This window comes from Chiloscyllium plagiosum, unplaced genomic scaffold, assembly GCF_037043375.1.
Source record: "Chiloscyllium plagiosum isolate Xiang-an unplaced genomic scaffold, Cpla_swu_hap1 HiC_scaffold_1, whole genome shotgun sequence".
NCBI classification, from domain to species: Eukaryota; Metazoa; Chordata; class Chondrichthyes; order Orectolobiformes; family Hemiscylliidae; genus Chiloscyllium; species Chiloscyllium plagiosum.
In genome coordinates this window covers 40,950,594-40,971,908 of record NW_028270139.1, presented here as the reverse complement: position 1 = coordinate 40,971,908, position 21,315 = coordinate 40,950,594, and the positions used below count along the sequence as shown (strand labels likewise).

The window sequence follows — 21,315 nt, the reverse complement described above, 5'->3', positions numbered from 1 at the left end:
TACACAGCATCCATCGCCCCCTCTGATTTTGTGACCTCAAAATTTCAGCTCATGATTCCACTTGGGTCACAGCTTGCAGTTTTGGAAACTTGCAAAGCGATATAATTTTATGCATCTGAGTTTGTTTTCTGACTATTTGTGCATTTTTAAACAATATTTATACATATTTAGCCTTCCATTATTTCTGCAGGATGAATTCTTCTGGTCAAGTACGTTTAAATTCACATCAGGCCTGTAGCATAATATACATAGACTATAAGCAACCTATTCATCCTGTGCTAAAGTACTTTCTTTACTAATGTTGTTTGTGAGATACAGTTTCCTGCTGCATTATTACTATTCCTCTGGCTGAGTTTGGCCAGGTGATCTAACACTAACCTAGGATTCCCTCATTCATGTGGCTTAGAATTTAAGCTATAATGTTAATTCTTCTCTAATGCAAACTATTGTTTGAGAGTTTACAAAAAGCAGTAAATTATACCATCTTTTAAAATCAAGCCACTTCCTTAAAAATCATGAAGTATAATCTTTTGGAAGAACTGTGTTTGCAAGGGTTTGTTTCCTGACCGTGTTTTTTGTCCCCAATAAAAGGTATCGCCAAATCCTGGAAAAAGCCTTGCAGTTAACAGGGGCTGAGCAGCTGGAGGCTTTGAAGGCCTTTGTGGAGGCTAGTGAGTATTGTATTTTAAAATATATTATTACTATATTCAGCAAAGACTACATTATATATGAAGTGCCATCTTTTTTCAATACTTTTTGACCAAAAAATACTGCTTCATCCCACCATCCCTATTGCCCTATCCCCTGCAAGTTCAAATTAACAATCTTCTCATTTACATCCCAGTTCAAGATTACACATTTCCTCCCTTGTTGACCATTTTATTATATCTTCCTCTCTAATTACATGCTGACATTGCCACAGTCCTCTATTACCAGTCTTATCAATCTTGGAGTGTTGCTGTTTCAATGTGGCTCATGCCATGTACTATTGATCCAAGTAATCAAATATCAGTTTATGCTGTTAGGAATAATGGATAGGAAAGATGGAGAGGAAAGAAAAGGAGTACAAATGAAAGATTGAAGGGAGAGAAAAGGGGAATGCAGTAATGGTCGGGGAGAACTTGGGGCATTGGTGTGTTGCAGGGAAAACTAATGTGTGCCAAATTTGCCAGAAGTCTTGTTTCACTACTTTGTGAGGGGAGCAAGCTGTGGGTATCAGAACAGTTATTTTTTGAGCATAATGGAAGGTGTTGGGTTATCAGGTTTACTTTCAGGAGGGGCCTACTGTTCTCCTGGGAGTTTTAATTTTGTCGTGCTGGTTTTACTTCATTTCATCAGTAGAAGAGAGGGTTTCCACTCATACTTTCTGTTTTGCATCCCCAACATTATTTCTCAAGTCAGGCTTATTGTGTTGGGTGATGATGCTTCCAGGTTTATTCCTGAGGTCCCCAGCACCTAAGGTGTCTGCTCCAGTCAATTTGATTCACTCCATGTGATTAGACAAACAGCTGAGAACACAGGATGCAGTAATAGTCAATCTCAATTGCCACACTGAAGACTTGTGCTCCTGAACCAGCAGTGGCCCTAGGATGTTGTTCCAGCATAATTACAGTTACGTAATGGAAAGTCTTGACCACAAAAGGCAATACAAATCAATCTGCTGGTTATGCTTCCATCAGTCTACTATCAGTCAAGAACTGAGCGATAGAGAATGTCATTGTCAGTGCCATCAAGTGACATTTACTCACAATAGCAATCCTAGTTTAGGTTCTGCAACAACCAAAAACTTCCATTCTTGGAAGTATCCTTGTCAATGCATGGAATAATTAGTCTAATTTCAGCGGCCAATAGAGAGTGATTGCCCTTGACATCAAGATAGTGTTTGAATAATTATTCATCAATAACATTGAGGGCAATGAAAATCAGGAGGAAAATTCTTCACTACCTGATATCATATCTAACATAAAGAAAAATGATTGTGGTTCTCAAAGTCTAATCATCTCCAGTCCAAGATTTTTCAGTAGGAGTTCTTTAGAATGGTGACTGAACCATCTTCAGCTACTTACATCAATGACCTTCCTTCCATTAGAAAATCAGAAGTGAGAGTGTACATTAATTATTGCATAGCGTTGAGTTTGATTTGCAGTTCCTCAGACAAGGAAGCAAGCCAAGCTTGCATGTTGTGATACCTGGGCAAATGCAGACATGGGACATTTAAAAAGGAAATGTAGCAAGTACCAGGCAACTACAATCTCCACCTCCCATGACATTCCACAGTGTTAACATTGTTGAAACCCAAACTATGGCATCCCATGCCCACCATCTACAAGGTGTAAGTCTGAACCAGTGTTCTTTGTAATTTTCTTACCAACTGCATGGGTCTCCAAGTCTGTGTGCAGCAGTGACTTCCAGAATAGAAGGTCAAGATCTGTACTGGGTCAATGTCCCAGAATTCTCTCCCTAACTGCATGTGGGTCACCTGCAGCAAAGAAGACAGAATTTTATTAAGACTCATAGATTGGTCAAATGCTGTCTTGATGTCAAAGGCAATCACTCTCTGTTGATGTCTGGAATTCATATCTTTTTATTCCCTATCCAGGATGAGATCATCTTCTATCCTGTGCATACTATCAAGACACCAAAGCAGCTTTTGTGGGATTAGCACAAGCATGCTCACCATGTTTATTCCAGAAAGAATTGCTTCATTGATGACTTTGACATCCAATGTATTATACACACCATCTTAACTTGGAAATACATCACTCTTCCTTCGCTGTCACTGGATAACAATCCAGGGATGCTCCCTAATGCACTGTGTATGTTCTTACACTAAAAAGTACTGTAACAGTTCAAAAAGGGGCTCACCGCCACCTTCTCAAGGGTGAATGGGAATGGTCTGTTAATGCTGGTCTTGCCAGTATCATCCACATACTATGAATGAATTCAAAATATGTTCCTCATCTTTTAGAAGACTTTTCTTTCATGGTTTTATTTGTCACAAATGACTCCTCATTTGACTCTGATAAAGGTATGTTGTTCCTTTTTGACCTTTTCAACCTGTCTGCAGTCTTTGACACAGTTAACCACGCCATTCTCCTTCAAAGTGTCTCTTATGTATCCAGCTAGGTTGTACTACTTTTGCATGATTCTATATTTGCCTAATTATAGATAGCATAACACTTGTAACGCCTTCTCTTTACCTCTGGTGTCTTCATTGGTTTAGCACATCTACGTACAGTCTGTTGGTGACATCAGCTGAAAGCACAGTATTTTCACAAGTATAATGACAGCATCCAGCTCCAGCTCAACGACACCTCTCAATTCCTCCACTGTTGCTAAATTGTTAGACCTCATGTCTGACATCCAATACCGGATGAGCAGAAATGTCTTTGAATGAGATATTGGGAAGACTGTAGCCATTGTTTTGTGTCCTTTTCTTCAGAACAGTCATCTGTTTGCAACCTTAATATAATTTTGGCCACAAAGTAATCTTTTGCACCATCGCTAAGACTAACTACAGTATTTCCACTCATCTGCTTAAATGTTCGTTTATTATTTTAATACTTCTGCACTTGAGTATTCCAACATTCTTCTGCTGGTTTTTCTCTCACACAAATTTGATTATCCAAAATTCTGCTGCCCATGTCTTAGCTTTGACTAAGAACTGTACCCTTTGTGCTTGCTGACCTCCATTGTATGCCAGTCAAGTGAAATCTTGATTTTAAAAATCTTGGGGTAGCAAAGGAGAGACAGCATCATCTGGCATATAATATTTGGTTTCTGCTCCAGTCAACTGGGGGCAATGTCATTAGAATTCTGCTTCCACTTTGAGTGTGGTGCCAGTGTATAATGATGACATCAGTGTCACCAAACAAAAAAAAACTGCAGATGCTGGAAATCGGGAACAAAATTGGAAATTGCTGGAAAAACTCAGGAGGTCTGGCAGCATCTGTGGAGAGAAAACAGAATTAACGTTTAGTGACCCTCTAAAACACAGTGTTTAAATTAAAGGTTCTGAAGAAGGGTCACTGACCTGAAGCTTTAACTCTGCTTTCTGAGTTTTTCCAACAACTTCTGGTTTTGTTTGTCACCAACTTCTATTTGTACAGTGACGTTTCGACATAGATTGGGTGATTAACAAAGAAATTATGACTACTAATATTAGAAAAAAATCACAGGAATATCATTGAACTCAACCACCATTAGTTTTCTAAGTATCCTTTGTGTAATAATTTTGTTAGCATATGGCAGAATTTTAATTGAAGCTTAATTTCTCCATTTACATAATATTTTTCAAGGCTTCTAATCACAGTTAAAAATAAATAAAGTCAAATTATTTTGAAATTGATCTTATAAAATAAACCTTTGTCTTATTGTCAGCACGATTTCATACAATGGTGGAAATGAGAAAACGACACCATGTGCCAATTTTCAATGTACATTCTGGGGTAATGTTTTTTCCTTTAGTTCTCAATTTAGTATCAGTGGATCAAAAATAATGGTTAACCTGTGCCTAAATCCCTGATGTTGTCCCTTGGCACACTAAAATCAGTGCTAACAGCTTAAAGATGAAATTTGGCTTTGTCCTTCCCATACTTTTGAATATGTCTAGAAAGAGCATTTTAATCTCAATGAGGTGATGTCAGTTCATTGGTCTGCCACTGGAGCTGCTGGTGATTGGGGCCATTCGGGATCCCTCACCTGGATGCTTAAAAAGGTTGCTTTGGCTCCCCAGTTTACATTTTAGTTAATTTGTTTTCCCAATGCTACAAAATACACATCTTAAAAGAACTTCAGTTTGGATTCATAACTGCAAAGTAAGAATTTTTTGATATCAGATTAAGGTTTGAAAATGGTGATATTGAAAAAGGGATTGAAAAACTTCCGAGTGTTTAAATTCTGTCAACTGATCTTCTGTGTGGAGACACTTTAGCCCAAGAATTCAGTGAATTAATACTGTACTTAAGTTTTGTTAGTCCATATTTTCAACAAAGTATTTGCAATGAATGCCTGAACAAGTGTCTTCTGGTGTAAGTCTGTCTGAGTTGGGCAACCTGTATGAAAACCTGAAAGTAAAGTACGTAAAAGTCTATTGAGCTTGTTGGGCTTACTTTAAGAGACTGGCACAATTTAAATGTCTGGTAACAATCAGGTGGTCAATTAGGAATACCATGCAGAATTAAACGGTATTTGGATAAAAGCAAATTACTGCGGATGCTGGAATCTGAAACCAAAAGAGAAAATGCTGGAAAATCTCAGCAGGTCTGGCAGCATCTGTAAGGAGAGAAAAGAGTTGATGTTTCGAGTCTAACTGACCCTTTGTCAAAGCTGTTTATTTTAGTCAGTGGGCTTGTAATGGATATTGGTGGATAGACTATTGCCGGAAATGGAGACCGAAAGGTCAAGGAAAGGAAGGCAAGTGTCTGAGATGGACCAGGTGAAGGTGATGGAGGGATGGAAACTGGAAGCGAAGTTTATGAATTTTCCCAGGTCAGGACGAGAGCATGAAACCACACAGAAATAGTCATCGATGTACCGATAAAGCAGTTGTGGGAGGGGACCCAGGTAGGCCTGGAACAAGAAATGTTCCACAAACCCCATGAAAAGGCAGGCATAGCTAGGACCCATGCGAGTACCCATTGCTACACCTTTGATTTGGAGAAAATGGGATGAGTTGAAGGAGAAGTTGTTGAGAGAGAGAACAAGTTCAGCCAGGTGGAGGAGAGTGGTGGTGGATGGAGATTCTTCGGGCCTCTTTTTGAGAAAGAAGCGAAGAGCTTTCAAGCTGTCTTGGTGTGGGGTGGAGGTGTAAAGAGACTGCACATCCATGGTGAATAGAAGGTGGTTAAGGCCTGTGAATTGAAAGCTGTCAATGTCTCACAGGGCATCAGAGGAATCCCGGATGTAGGTGGGGAGGGAGTGAACCAGAGGAGTAAGGATGGATTCGAGGTAGGAGGAAATAAGTTCAGTGGGGCAGGAGCATGCTGACAAAATGGGCCTGCTGGGACAGTCCTCCTTGTGGAGTTTGGGGAGTAGGTAGAACCGGGCTCTCCGGGGTTGGGAGACTGAGGTTGGAAGCTCCGGGGAGGCATCCGGAGGAAATGAGATCAGTCACGGTGTTGGAGACGATGGCTTGATGCTCAGTGGTGTGGTCATGCTCCAGGGGGAGGTAGGAGGAGGAATCCGAGAGTTAGCGCTCAGCCTCTGCGAGGTAGAGGTCAGTACGCCAGACGACAACAGCACCCCCTTTGTCAGCAGGTATGATGACAAGGTTGGGGTTGGACCGAAGGGAGCATAGGGCAGAAAGTTTGGATAGAGAGAGGTTGGAATGGGTAAGAGGGGCAGAGAAATTAAGGCGGCCAATGTCCCGTCGACAATTGTCAATGAAAAGATCGAGGGCAGGAAATTGTCCTGGCGGGGGTGTCCAATTAGAGGTGGAATGTTGGAGGGATGTGAAAGGATCTGTGGAGCAGGGGGAGGACTCTTGCCCAAAGAAGTGAGCACGAAGGCGACGGAAGAGCTCAGCATGATGTTGAGCCCGGAATTCATTGAAGTGGGGACGTAAGGGTACAAAGCTGAGTCCTTTGCTGAGAACAGCACGCTCAGCCTCAGAGAGGGGAAGGTCAGAGGGTATGGTGAGCACACGGAAGAGATGGGATTCAAGGGATTGGGGCTGTTGGAAGATGGAGGGTGGGCAGGGGTGTGGGTGAGAAGTTGAAGCTTGTGTTCCTTAACATCTGCAAGAAACAGGAAATGTTTGGAGTTAAGGCGTCGAATAATACGAAGGATGAAATGAAACTGTGGACCCGGACAGCTTTGAGAGAGTAAGTTGGTGCTGCTGGAGAGAGGTGTCGAGTGCTTTCATGTGGCGGCGAATGGCCCTGAGTGTGGCTTTTAGGATGCGGTGAGAACAGCAGTTGGAAAAATGTTGTATACCATGCAAGTACCTGTAATCCTGGAGGCTGCATGCAGGGTGGAATTTGAGTTGAAATCCACGTGCAGTAAGTCGGAAGCGAAGACAGTCACTGAGGAAGGAAATATGGCTGTGGAAGCGAGTCTTAGTAAATACATTGTCTATCACTGAGAGAGAAAAGGAAAGCAGTGAAGGTGGACAGGGGGAGAAAGACAAACGAAAATCCTGTCAGAGAGAAGAGCAGTACTTCTTCAGGGTAGGCGTTCCTGGAAGAGAGGTGGCAGTGGGTTAAACACTGGATCAAAGCAAATTACTACGGATGCTGGAATCTGAAACCAAAAGAGAAAAAGCTGGAAAATCTCAGCAGGCCTGGCAGCATCTGTAAGGAGAGAAAAGACCTGACGTTTCGAGTCTAACTGACCCTTTGTCAAAGCTGTGTCAAAGGGTCAGTTAGACTCGAAACGTCATGTCTTTTCTCTCCTTACAGATGCTGCCAGACCTGCTGAGATTTTCCAGCACTTTCTCTTTTGGTAAACGGTATTTAGCTTAGGTATGATTTTTGCCATTGTTTATTGATATCATTTTTTACGTTAGGTTGGTGATAACATTGCTTTCTTAGAAAATTGAGAGATGGCTTCTGTTTCTCAAGAAATTGCCCTGAATATTTTGAGGATATATTTTTCTCACCAGAATTTCTGAGACCATTTGAAAACCCAAGTTCAGAATGTGTATTTGAATGCACAATAAATGCACCTACAATCGGTAATGTTTTAAATTTTGAATTTGAAACAATGTTGACAAATCATTGCAGTAGAATATGTCATTCAGATTAATAAACTATGCAGTCCTTCTTGTTAAATTTTAAATTTTTTTTCCCTTCTGTCTCAAGATTATATTGTTTCTCATAGAATCTTACAGCATGGAAACAGACCCAAACCAAACCATTCCATGCTGAACATAGTCCCACACTAAACTAGTCTCACCTGTCTGCTCCTGGTCCAAATCCCTCCCAACCTTTCCTATTCATGTACTTATCCAAATGTCTTTTGAACTTTGTACTTGTATCCACATCCACCACTTCCTGAGAAGGTTCATTCCGCACGTGAACCACCCTCTGTGTGGAAAAATTTGTCCGTCATGTCTTTTTAAAATCTCTCTCCTCCCATCTTTAAGATGTGCCCCCTAGTCTTGAAATCCCCCATCCGAGGGAAAAGACAACTCCCAGTAACTCTATCTATACCCTTTGCTATTTTGCATATTTCTATAAGTTCACCTCTCAACTTGTAGGCTTGAGTAGAAAAAACAGTGCAGCCTATCCAGCCTTTGTTTATATCTCAAGCCTTCCATACCTGGCAACATCCTGGTAATTCTCTTCTGAACCTTCTCCAGCTTAATTATATCAGCAAGATCCATTTCCACAACAGTGCCCACCCTAGTCTTGAGAAAGGTTATGTTTTCAATAACCTAGAAGGCAATCTGTTTTTATTTGTGTGGTTCATCTTTTAATCTTTGCCTTTCCTGATGTAGAACATGAGAGCGCAGCTGTTATCAAACAAACACTCTTGAGCTTCCACAGATTGCTCTCCAGTCTTCACATAGTCTAATTTTAACTTGAAAATATTATATAAACTGTACACAAGTGTCTAATTTAACATGAATAAGGGACAATTGTACATTTAAGGTTGGAATACTATTATTAAATTGAATTACCTCAAATAAGTAGAATGAAGAGTTTATAAGTCACCATTTACAGTGCCATCTAGGTATCAAGGTACCTAGGTACAGCTTCAGTTTCAAGGTTAATTACAGTGTAACAGTGTCACTAGCACACAGCACTATCTTGGGTACAGAGCACCTTGGCGAATAGGGAAATTAAGAAATATCTTTGTGTAAACCAAAACTCCAAGCTATTTTACTGTGGATAACTTGGATTTAAAAAGTAATCTGTTTTATAATCCTTTCTGATTATGGTATCTCTGCTCTTAGCACCTTCATTTTAAAAAAAAATTGGTTTAATTATATTCAACTCTCACAACTTGCATGGCAAACTGGTTAAGAAGCAAAATGCCCGTAGGATCCAATACAATTTGACAAATTTATTCCAAAATTGACTTAGTTGCAGGAACAGAGGAAGACAGTGTTTTTATGACTGGAAGCCTGTCTCAAGTGGTGTACCACAGAGTTCGGTGCTGCACCCATGCTATTTATTTTATACACTAATAATCTAGACATGAATATAAGAGGTACGTTCAGTGAGTTCATAGCTGACATTAACATTAATCTAGTAAATAGTGAGGAGGAAAGCTTCAGACTACAGGATGTAGACAAGTTGATCAGATGGGCTGAACAGTGGTAATTAAAAATTAATCCTGAAATGTGTGAGGTGATGCATTTTGGAAGGACTAACAAGAGAAGGGTGTACACATTGAATGGTAGGACCCTAGGAAGTGCAGTGGATCAGAGGGACCATTGTGTGCATATCCATAGATCTTTGAAAGTAGCAGGACTGGTAGATAAGGTAGCTAAGAAGGCATGTGAGATACTTGTATTCAATAACTTAATTAATAAATGTAAGTATAAGAGATTATGATGGATTTATATTTTATTTTGGCCACAGTTGGATTACTGCCATTCTGATCGCCACACAATAGGAAGGATGTGATTGCACTAGAGAGGGTGCAGAAGAGATTTACCAACATGTTGGCTAGGCTGGAGCGATTCAGTTATGAAGATTGATTAAATAGGCTTAAGAGGGAATCGGATTGAGATGTACAACATTCTGAGAGGCGTGGACAGGAGAAACCTTTCTCCTTAGTAGCAGGGTCACTAACCTTTTGAAGTAAAGAGCAGGAAGTTTAGAAGGGATTTAAGGCTATTTCTATATACCCACAGGGTTGTGGGTATCTCAGACTCGCTGCTAGAAGGATGATAGAGGCAGGAACTCTCAAGGCAGTTAAAATCATTTCGATGAGCACTTGAAATGACATAGAATACAAAGCTGGAAAATGGGATCAGAATAGGTGGATGTTTGGTGACTACTGCAGATCCGGTGGGCTAAAGGGACTCCTTCTGTGCAGTAAAAGAAGCTATGACTGACTTATTCAACACTGGAAGCTATCTCTCCAGCCCACTGCTGGTTCTAGTTTGTATAGGTTGTTGTAACTGGCACTCCTATTTAAAATAATTGACTACCATATTGAATTGGACAAAATATAATTTGTGCTTCATCAAAATGTCATGCGTTTATTTTTATTTGTTCTAGTCACAAGTTTTTTTTCCCCCCACAGCTGGCATCAAGTGGCATATTATAGATTTAAAGGGACAAGTACCAAGCTAAACCCGAATAAATAAAATTGCAATTTTTCTTTGTTTGCACTTTGTGTTAAAAGTGAACACAAACAATGGAACATAAAGTAGCATTTTCACAATGAATTGTTTATATGCGAGGAATCTGATTTTGATCAATTTATATTTGGAACATAGGAAAGGAAATGTAAATGTCATATTTCAGGCAATGCTCTGAATGTTTATATTGCTAATTATGAATTGTGGTATGTTTTCCAAAGAGACTAACCCTCCAACCATAATGAAATATGCTAGCAAACCACAGTAAAGAGTGAGTGTTATCTTGTCAAAGGAAAGCTCGTGATTCAATGCTTTTTTTTCTTTCTTTTAATACAGTGGTTAATGAAAATGTCAGTCTAGTGATATCCCGGCAACTGCTGACTGACTTTTGCTCCCACCTACCAAATCTTCCTGATGCTACAGCTAAAGAAATCTACCACTTCACTTTGGAAAAGATCCAGCCTCGAGTCATTTCATTTGAAGAGCAGGTGAGAGCCTGATGGATAATAACTAGCCATATTTACTTGCCTTAAAAGAAGCATGGTTTAATTTTTAGTTGTGAAAGCATTTAATTGACTTTTCTTTTAACTATATACAGCTAAGAAAACCCCTGTATTTAGTGAATTATCCTCATTCCGTGCTGATATGATGAGTAAATTGTAATGTGAAACACTGGTGACTAGAATGGACCTTAAATCTACCCCACTTGAAAAATATGAAAACAGGTTTTTGAGGCATGAGAAACCTCAGGTTTTTTTACAACATGACACTAAATTTGAAATGAATTATTAAAATACTTCAGTTTGCATACAAAAATTGCACTTCAAGTTTCCAGAATAAATGAAGCCATTACCCATTCTGACCCAGTTTAAGTCTGTTGGAATTAATATCATGGAATGCCTTTAGGGCCTCTGAAACAGAACAGGACAACTTTTATTCTATTTTCAGCCAGCCCACTTTAATGCTTTGTGGTGCTCATGTCTGTAATCTGTAGTCTGTTGTTTATAGGCAGAGCTGAAACAACTAGGAGAATGATTTAAGCAGACATTTCCAGAACACTACCTGAGTGAGTGAAAGTGGTCAGTTTGTTTGGATTCTCTTCTCCATCTTGGAATGTGGGTTGACATGGTAACTAAATAAGAGGAGATAAAAGTCTAGAGAAAAATATTCTTATTTTCCATGCAATGATACAAATTTAGTTAAAAAAATCTTAATGTAAATTCAAAAACAAGTAATTCAGAAGCTACTAACTATTTACTTTTGTATCCTAATCATGTGTTTTATACATATGTGATTGATCTGTTTAATTTCTCAGGTGGCTTCCATACGACAGCATTTAGCCACCATCTATGAGAAGGAAGAAGACTGGAGAAATGCTGCTCAAGTTTTGGTGGGAATTCCATTAGAAACTGGGCAAAAGTGCGTATTGAATAAATTCCAATTCAAATATTGTGTGCAGTATTATAGATATTTTAAAGAAGATGTTTGCATTTAAAACTATCCACAAATCATTGCACATTAAAGCACTTCAACATTTCACTTAATTAATAATAAATTTTTACTTCAATGTAAATCATATTTGAGTGAACACTTAAAGCACCATAACATAAAAGGTTATAGGGCACATGCTGGCAAATAGGATTAGAATAGACAGATTACCTGTGCAGAAACAATGGATGGAAGGGCCCCTTTCCATGCTGTAAGATTCTGTGTCTCTATTGTGAATAATGTAACTGATTTAGTTGACAAATATAATTAGTTCCTTTGGTGTTGTTGATGCAATTACCTCAACATGGATGGCACGTTTAGATAATTGAATCTGGACAATTTGCAGAAAAGCCTTTCCAATACTGCTTTAGTTTCTTATTTTGCTGTCTCTTGCCCCTGTATGGCTGTTGATTTTTTGGCAAAGAGACTGGGTGAGTGAATGGGATAAGCCCACTTCCATTTTCTTGATGAACAGTGATTTGTGTGAGATTGGCTGAGTAATGTTTCTTGATTTTTCCCTTTCTCCTTATTGGGAATGATTTAGTATCTCCTATGTCCATTCTGGTAACAAGTCTAAGATAAGAACTCATGGTTTGGGAAAATAAAACTCCACTCCAATCAATCCACAACATGGTCTTATAGTTGCGCTGCCTGAATTTAACAGCTGTTTCCACTTGTTAGTTGGAATTGTTTTATAGCTACAATAGGTTTAACAACTAGAGTAGTGGTAATATTGCTTAGACTATTAATGTTCTAGGATCTGGGTTTGAATCCAGTTGTGGCAGATGGTGGGATTTGAATTCACTAATAATCTGGAATGAAGAATTTATAAAACCAGCGCCGATTGTCAGGCTAGACATTCACTAATGTCACTAAAAGGAGGGAAATCTGATGTTCTAAACTGGTCTGGCCTACATGTGACTCCAGACCCACAGCAACTTGGTTGACTCTAAACATTTTAGGGTTGAGCAGTAAATGCTGGTTCAGCCAGAGAAACCCACATCCCATGGATGAATTAAAACAAAACCTGATGACCCATACTCTATCATAACCACCAAACTAGAGGATTAGCTCTGGTTCAAGGCAGACTGTAGTGGAGGTTGCCAGGAGCAATTAGCAAGGAAATTACACAAATATATAAAATGACAGCGCTCAGTTCTTCAGAGTAAAAGACAGGCATGTGTAAATTTCTTCATGCAAAAGTACTAGCTGTGTGAATGATCTCAGCCTCCACCTAAGACCTCCACCATTGTTTGATGCAAGTCTTCAACCAATTCAGTTTACTCCATGTGATTACTCCAGTTGGCTGAAGACAGTGGACATGGGCTCTGACATGGTCTATGGTATTGAAGTCTTGCGGCTTTGGAACATTGCCACTTACCAGTTCTTCTGCAAATTACAGGCTGTCCTCACTGGGAAATATAATTCTATTTCTCTACCATTAATTGTTCAAAATACTGGAACATCCTATCTACTAGGAATGTTGGAGAACTTTCATCAAATGGACTGCAACAGTCCGAGAAGGTGTCTCACCTTCGCCACGTTAAATCCAATGAGAAATGGGCAATAAATATGAATCAAGCCAGCAAAGCTCACATCCTGAGGACATGTATAAAATGAAAGTATTAGAACTTTTAAATAAAACCTGAAATCTGTTAAACATTCAGTAAAAGAGAAAACAAACAATTATTTTGAGTTTAGTATCCAAAGGAAATAAACACTTCTCTGCCTTTAATCCTGGATCAAAGATTATAGTGTGCAACACCTGTTAATTTTCAATGATTTTGTTCTTTATGTTAAAAAAAGTTGGTTGTTTAGTTTTAAATACTCATTCTTTTTAAAGGCAATATAACGTGGACTATAAACTCGACACCTATCTGAAAATTGCTCGTTTGTACCTGGAAGATGATGATCCTGTGCAGGCAGAAGCTTACATAAATCGGGCCTCTCTACTTCAAAATGAATCCACCAATGAACAACTGCAGATACATTACAAGGTAGAATTTCACATTGGAAAATAGCTACAATTGCATAGCTAAAGACAGGAATGTCAGTGATAAAAGTTTTACAGTATGGAAGAGTGCAGTAATTCCATCTCTGTTGCCATCTCCAGTAATGTGTACCTCACGTTGAATTTCCTGTCTGATTTGAGTTGGCTGATTGCAGCCAAGGGAACAGTGTGTAGATTTCATTTGTCCTAGAATCCTTGGTTCAGGCAGGAAGAAAGTCAGCTGGGGTTCTCATTCCTGTTTTTGATTCATTGTTGGAAAATGTTTTGAACATATGATAATATTGTGTGAGCATGGGTGGGCACAGGTAAAGTTGGGCTCAATTCTACTTTTAGGTTACTATTTGAATCTGAATTCAACATCCTTTAAGGATGTACATAACAGCTCACTGTGTCTTAGGTTTTTGAATGCTTTGTTACGAGTTCCAATTCCCTCCCCCAACTTTGGTAATACTTTCAACATATTGATCACCATTACTATTGATTTTAAAAGTGGACACACCAAAATCCATTATTTAAAAGATGTTTTTGCTTTTTGTCTGTTGTAGAGTTGGTGTAAAGCATAATTATTATCCTATAATCCTGAAGAAATGGCTCAATACATGAAAATGAAAGTTAGGATGCCAGTGTGAAACTCATTTCAAAACAAATCGCTGTCTGGATTTAAGGAAAATGTGTGGAGGGTGCAGTACAGTGTTTAAGGAAGCAGTAACCAGCATTTAAGAATTAACTTAGCATGACTGACCGATTCAAGTTCCAGTTCTAATGTCTTCAGTGTAAACAAAAGATCATCAGGTTAGGATGTTAGCTAGTGGCAAACTAAATTTTCATTTAATATTGCATTTGATAAATTGCCAAGTGTAAGCCAATGGGCAAAAATGTGTTAGATGGAAAATAGGTGGGAAATGTGAGCTTATGCACTTTGATGGGAAGATTGGAGGAGCTGACTTTGTTTGTTTGTTTTTAAATGGAGAAAGACTGCAGTAAATGACAGAAGAATTCGGAAGTCCTTGTGCATAAAACTCAAAAACCTAGTGTACAAGTCCACCAGGTTTTAGGAAAGGCAAGTGGAATGTTAGCTTTTATTTCAAAGTGTCAAATAGGGAAATATTGATAAGTCTGAACAAGGTACTAGCAAACCACAGCAAGAATACTATGAACAGTTTTGGGCCCTGTTATCTACTGGCATTGGAGGCAGTCTAGAGAAGGTACACAGAACTGATTGTGGCGAGGGAGAACCTGTCTTATGAGGAGAGGTTGAGTAGTTTGGGCCTGTACTCATTGTAGTTTAGAAAAATGAGACAACCTTATGTAAACGACACATTCTTAATGGGACTTGACAGGGTAGTTGTGGTAAGGTTGTTTTCCCTTAATACATAGTCAAGCACCTGAGGGCATAATCTCAGAATAAGTGTGGCAGATGGAGACAGATGAACAGGAATTTCTTCAAAAAGGGTTGTGAATTAGTGGAATCTTTTATTAACCATTGAGGGCTGTAGAAGCAGTGTCTTTAGGAATATTCGAGGAGGAGATGGACAGATTTTTAATCAGAAAGGGGATCAAAGGTTATGTTAGGAAAGTGAAGTTGAGGTTGATCACATCAGCTGTGATCTCACTAAATGGCAGAGCACACCAGATAGGCTGAATAGTCTAGTTCTGGTCTGATGTTCTTATGATCCTGTAGTTAATAGTTATGATTTAATTGTAGAAAATATTAAACTTTTCTTCCTGAATCCCTGCAAAATACTTTTAATTTTGTTTAGCTGTTATACTGTACATAATCATCTTCTGGTCAGGGGATTGGAAAGACTGAGGACGAAAGAGTAAGCGCAAGAGGTTTTCAAAACAAATACTATGGGTAATTGGAGGAAAAACACTGAAGTCTAACTATACAACCCACAAAAGCAAATCTGTAATACATAGTCTTTAAGCTGCACAGGAGATTGAGATGTTTGACTGTTCCACAGATGTCTAGCATGATTTGTTTCTTTAGTGTTTCAAGTTTCCTGCATTTTTATTTTTTCTGTTCAAATATTTCCCTTGGTTGTAACTAAATTGCCTTGCTTTCAGAAATGTTTGAAAACCATGCAAATGTGCAGGTGGGATCAGAGATCTGACTGAAGTACACAATTTGAAATTCCTTTGTTTTTATGCTTGTATTTTTAGCTTCTAATTATCATTTCAGTGTAAATGTTTGCACAATTACAAACACATTGCTCTTTTGTTCCGTTCTGTAACCCTTGTAATCTTTTGTGCCAGTGCGATATTATTTTTGTGGTAGACTAATCTTCAAATCTCAATTTAATTTTTTTATGGTAAACATCAGAATCACTTTAATGTCAAGCTTGGATATGTGTAAACTTAAAAACAAGATTTTATGCTTGTCATTTGATTTAGTGATTCTCGGTGGTTAAAAGCGTTTATTTTCAGATATATATAATATAATTTTATCTTCAGGTATGCTATGCCCGTGTCCTCGACTACAGAAGGAAATTTATTGAAGCTGCACAACGATATAATGAACTTTCATATAAATCTATAGTACATGAGACTGAGCGACTAGAAGCATTAAAGCATGCACTACACTGCACCATTCTAGCATCAGCAGGTAATAATATATTTATATTGTTGATCAGTAAAGATAGAGCTGTGGGTATTTCTAGCAACAACGTGCACAATAAACTTCTGGTTGAGTTGACACATTTTGGTTTGCCGGTCTAAGTTTGATAAGGTATGCTTGTCTATTTCTTCGTAGACTAGCATTCAAACTGCTGGTTTCCACAAATGGATAAGTGCATAATTATGTGAAAATTAAATTTCTTAAAAGAAAAAACCTTTGATTTCACACCTTTTTAAATGTTTCTAATTCAAAATTCCTTTGGAGTTACGAATAAAAGAATGGCCTGGGTTTCAGACCCTTCCATAGCTGTACTCCATTCTTTGTCTTTGTTGGGAGCTCAGGAAGCATGTCCATGGTAGATAACGATTTTTCAAAAGCAGTCAAGTTTAAAATATGAATTTTATCATCTTGTAGTTAGATTCCTTGTGTGTTGCTGGAACAGATAACTAGCTTCGGTACCAATCTTCAGAATGTTTTAAAGATGCTGCATTTTATTGATATGTTCTCAATTCAGAAAAGCATAAATTATACTTGGTTTAATGTTTAAGGAAGACAGATCACATAGTAGCATGGAAAGTGACCTGGATGCAGACATCATGGAAATATAATTTCAGTAAATGTGGCTGATTGTTCAAGTCAGGTGCATCTTGGCCTATTCTTCCGTAGTTTGTCACAGGCTAGGTTTTATGATGTGAAATGTCAAGAGCTATTAAAAGGTGTGTGCCATAGAAGTATCCTTATATTTAAAATAAGACATCAAATGGAATGAATTTAGAGCAGAAGATATTTTAAGCAAACCCAATTTGATGTATAGATGCAACATTGTGAACAAATGCTGCAATGCAACATAGTTAAGTTTTATTTTAGATTCCCTACAGTGTGGAAATAGGCCCTTTGGCCCAACAGGTCCACACCGACCCTCCGAAGAGCAACTCACCCAGACCCATTCCCCTACATTTACCCCTTCACCTACCACTACAGGCAATTTAGCATGGCCAATTCACCTAACCTGCACATTTTTGGTGCTGTTGGAGGAAACCCACACAGATACTGGGAGAATGTGCAAACTCCACACACAGTTGCCTGAGGCAGGAATTGAACCTGGGTCTCTGGCGCTGTGAGGCAGCAGTGCTAACCACTGTGCCACTGTGCCGCCCATTTTAGTTTTATAATTCACAATAATTCTGCTGGTTGTTTCTTCCTCCCCATCCCAGGACAGCAGCGTTCCCGTATGCTGGCAACCCTGTTCAAGGATGAACGCTGCCAGCAGCTTGCAGCTTATGGCATTCTAGAGAAGATGTATCTGGATAGAATTATTCGAGGGAACCAGCTGCAGGAGTTTGCTGCCATGCTGATGCCTCATCAGAAAGCAACAACTGCTGATGGTAAAGTCTTGACAGTCAGTTTTTATCCTATTTCACACCTTTTTTGTAGTATATAGTAGAATGGTTTGTGGATGATAAATCTAAAACATGCAACTACAAATGTTATTTTTAACGGAATGAATATGAGCACCTTGTCTGGCTGCGTATTCATCTCCGCATGATGTTGTTCACACAGCCAAATTAAACCTAGTTAATAATCTCACTTATTGTTGTGGTTCTGTTCGCCGAGCTGGGAATTTGTGTTGCAGACGTTTTGTCCCCTGTCTCGGTGACATCCTCAGTGCTTGGGAGCCTCCTGTGAAGCGCTTCTGTGATCTTTCCTCCAGCATTTATAGTGGTTTGTCTCTGCCGCTTCTGGTTGTCAGTTCCAGCTGTCTGCTGCAGTGGCCGGTATATTGGGTCCAGGTCGATGTGCTTATTGATTGAATCTGTGGATGAGTGCCTTGCCTCTAGGAATTCCCTGGCTGTTCTCTGTTTGGCTTGTCCTATAATAGTAGTGTTGTCCCAGTCGAATTCATGTTGCTTGTCATCTGCTTGTCATCTGCACTACCTAAAGTGCACAAACCAGACATCCCACTCAGACCCATAGTATCACTACCAGGGACACCACACAAACTGGCTAAAGAACTACAGCAGAAACTGAAACACCTGATCAGCGGATCCAGACACTCTATACAATCAACACAGGAATTCTTGGACATCATCAGAAATATACACATAGACAAGGAAGAAACCATGGTCTCATTCGATGTAACGGCACTGTTCACCTCTATCCCTAGCCCTAGCCAGAGAAACAATAGCCAACCTGCTGGACATACAGAACAGACAACAGGACGTTGAACCTATCAACAAAGACGGCATATTCAAACTACTGGACCTGTGCCTCACAACACGCTTCACATTCAACAACCAAATATATGAACAAATCAACGGCACACCCATGGTCTCACCCATCTCTGGACTCATAGCAGAAGCGGTAATGCAAAGATTAGAACAAACAGTCATACCGCAAATTCAACCCAAACTCTGGGTCAGATATGTGGATGACACCTTTGTAATCATTAAAAACACAGAAATAGAGATCATCAATGCCACGCTCACAGGAATCCGATTCATTAGAGAGGAAGAAAAGGACAACAACTCCCATTCCTAGACATGATGGTACAGAGAACACCTAACGGAGAATTCACCACAAAGGTATACAGGAAAGCCACACACACAGACCAAGTCCTGAACTACGAAAGCAACCACCCCAACACACACAAAAGAAGTTGCATCAAGACACTATTCAAAACACACTGCAGTATACCAGAACTGCAAAAAGAGGAAGAACACCGATACAATGTATTCACCAAAAACTGATACCCGCGCAATTTCATCAACAGATGCCTAAGAGAAAGACAACGGAACGAGGACATTCCACAACCCAAAGGACTAGCCACACTACCATACATCAAGAGCATTTCCGAACTGACAGCCAGACTACTGCGACCACTAGGACTCATAACAGCACACAAACCAACAGCCACTCTCAGACAACAACTCACCAGAACGAAGGACCCGATACCCAACATGAGCAAAACCAATGTAGTGTACAAAATCCCATGCAAGGACTGCACAAAACACTACATAGGACAAACAGGAAGACCGCTAACGATCCGCATCCATGAACACCAACTAGCCACGAAACAACACGACCAGCTATCCTTAGTAGCCACACACACAGATGACAAGCAACATGAATTCGACTGGGGCAACACTACTATTATAGGACAAGCCAAACAGATCGTTCTATTTTTAAAGTAATAGATATCCTAAAACATTGTAAAGATCTTAAAATATTTATGCAGCAGCTTGTTTCTGGTTAAATTGGCATTTCAGCTGCTGACTACAATTAAAATTTCTGATCCCTTTATTTGGAAAACACTTTAATGAATGGAGACTATGTAATGACAAATTGTTGATTTATTTATGTTTTGGGATAAATTGCATTGATTTAACTCAGGACTGGACTAACTATACAATGTCTATCATTAAGTATTCTATCAATATTTATGATGTCAAGGTTTTTGTTAATGTATCAGTTTTATTTTAACCGAGACCATTGTGCTAAATAGTTTGGCATCTTCCTGGATATTTATTTTGTGAATGGCTCATTACCTAGAAGTGACCAAATGAAAAACTGTTGCATGTACAGAAATCTCTTGGGTCTAAATCTGTCTACCCATAATTTGTAATTTATCATGCTCTGTTTTTAATTTATCAATTCAGATGTTAACTTTTGATGCGGTGATTTTGAATGCGCCACTGTTTAACTGACTAGCACAGTACTGTCCATCCGTTTGCTTTTAGAAACTGTAGACACATCCCAAGCATCTTGAACTCATACCCCTTGTTAAAATCCATTCTTACGTTTTTTTTATATGGATTTCAAACTGATGGTATCAACGCATCAGGCATCCTGACTTTGATTCACTTGCCAATTCTCTTCAGAACTTCAGCCCAGGAAAGTTCAAACAATATTAGTCACTACATCAAAACAATAGGTACAAATAGAACTAGGAATGAATTCCCAAATTTCAGAGAATGTGTCCTCTGAAGGCTCTGACTTAAGCATCACAGCGGTGGTAAACTGACGAAAGTGCCTTCTGGTGACTTTATCTGGTTTGTTTAAGATTTGCAGTGGTCTGTCAAAGGTGCTTTTTTTTTGCTGTGTGGAATAACACTTTAGGTGACCGCTTTGGGTTATACTAATGTTTTTAAAAATCTTACATCGCCAAAACACTTGGAGGAAATAAACTTAGATTACATTTTTACAATATCAGTTACATATAAACATATGAATTAGAATCAGCAGTAGGCCATTGGGTCCCTTTAGCTTGCTCCATCATTCAGTAAGATCATGACTGATCGGATTGTGGCTTCAACTTTGATCCTATCCCCAATAGCCTCTGATTCTCTTGTTAGTTCAGAATCTAATCAATCTATCCTTAGTATTATGGTTATCTTGTAATAGGATTGGAATGGCATAGTGGTAATTATTGCCATCTCCTTAACCAATTAAATTATGTAAATTAATGGTAATATTAAATAATGTTATTTGTGTGAATTCCATGTATGCTACAAATGATGTAAGCAAGTTCCTCAGTAAATTTTGTGTTGCATTTTAAAGACTTTTGGTCGGCAGGTTTCTTATCGATGAAAGTTTAATCAGTTTAAAAATTCACGTGAAATTGTATCTATTGTTCATATGATGTTTCCTCCCTTAATACTAGGTTCCAGCATACTGGACAGGGCAGTCATTGAACACAATCTACTTTCTGCTAGTAAACTGTACAATAATATTACATTTGAAGAGCTTGGAGCTTTGCTTGAAATACCACCAGCCAAGGTAAGCTATCATAGTACTGAACTTACTCTCCTATATTTAAACTTGAAAGAAAATCTCAGGCAGCGAGATACCCAACGATTTCCATTTAACAGGTAGCAATACCCTTCATTGTTTATGTCTCGATATTAATTCATTTAATTTACACAGAAGAAAACCGCTTTTGAA

General features: G+C 38.9%; 1 protein-coding gene across 1 annotated transcript in view; it reads left to right on the top strand.

Moving 5' to 3' along the window:
- Positions 1 to 21,315, top strand: part of cops4 (COP9 constitutive photomorphogenic homolog subunit 4 (Arabidopsis)) — a 65,459-nt gene that overhangs the window by 12,240 nt on the left and 31,904 nt on the right. Inside the window, exons 2-8 of the mRNA XM_043695242.2 lie at positions 592 to 671; positions 10,595 to 10,746; positions 11,574 to 11,677; positions 13,590 to 13,743; positions 16,212 to 16,362; positions 17,589 to 17,759; positions 21,035 to 21,150. Coding sequence (XP_043551177.1) covers positions 592 to 671; positions 10,595 to 10,746; positions 11,574 to 11,677; positions 13,590 to 13,743; positions 16,212 to 16,362; positions 17,589 to 17,759; positions 21,035 to 21,150 — 928 coding nt within the window. The remainder of the gene's footprint in view (positions 1 to 591; positions 672 to 10,594; positions 10,747 to 11,573; positions 11,678 to 13,589; positions 13,744 to 16,211; positions 16,363 to 17,588; positions 17,760 to 21,034; positions 21,151 to 21,315) is intronic.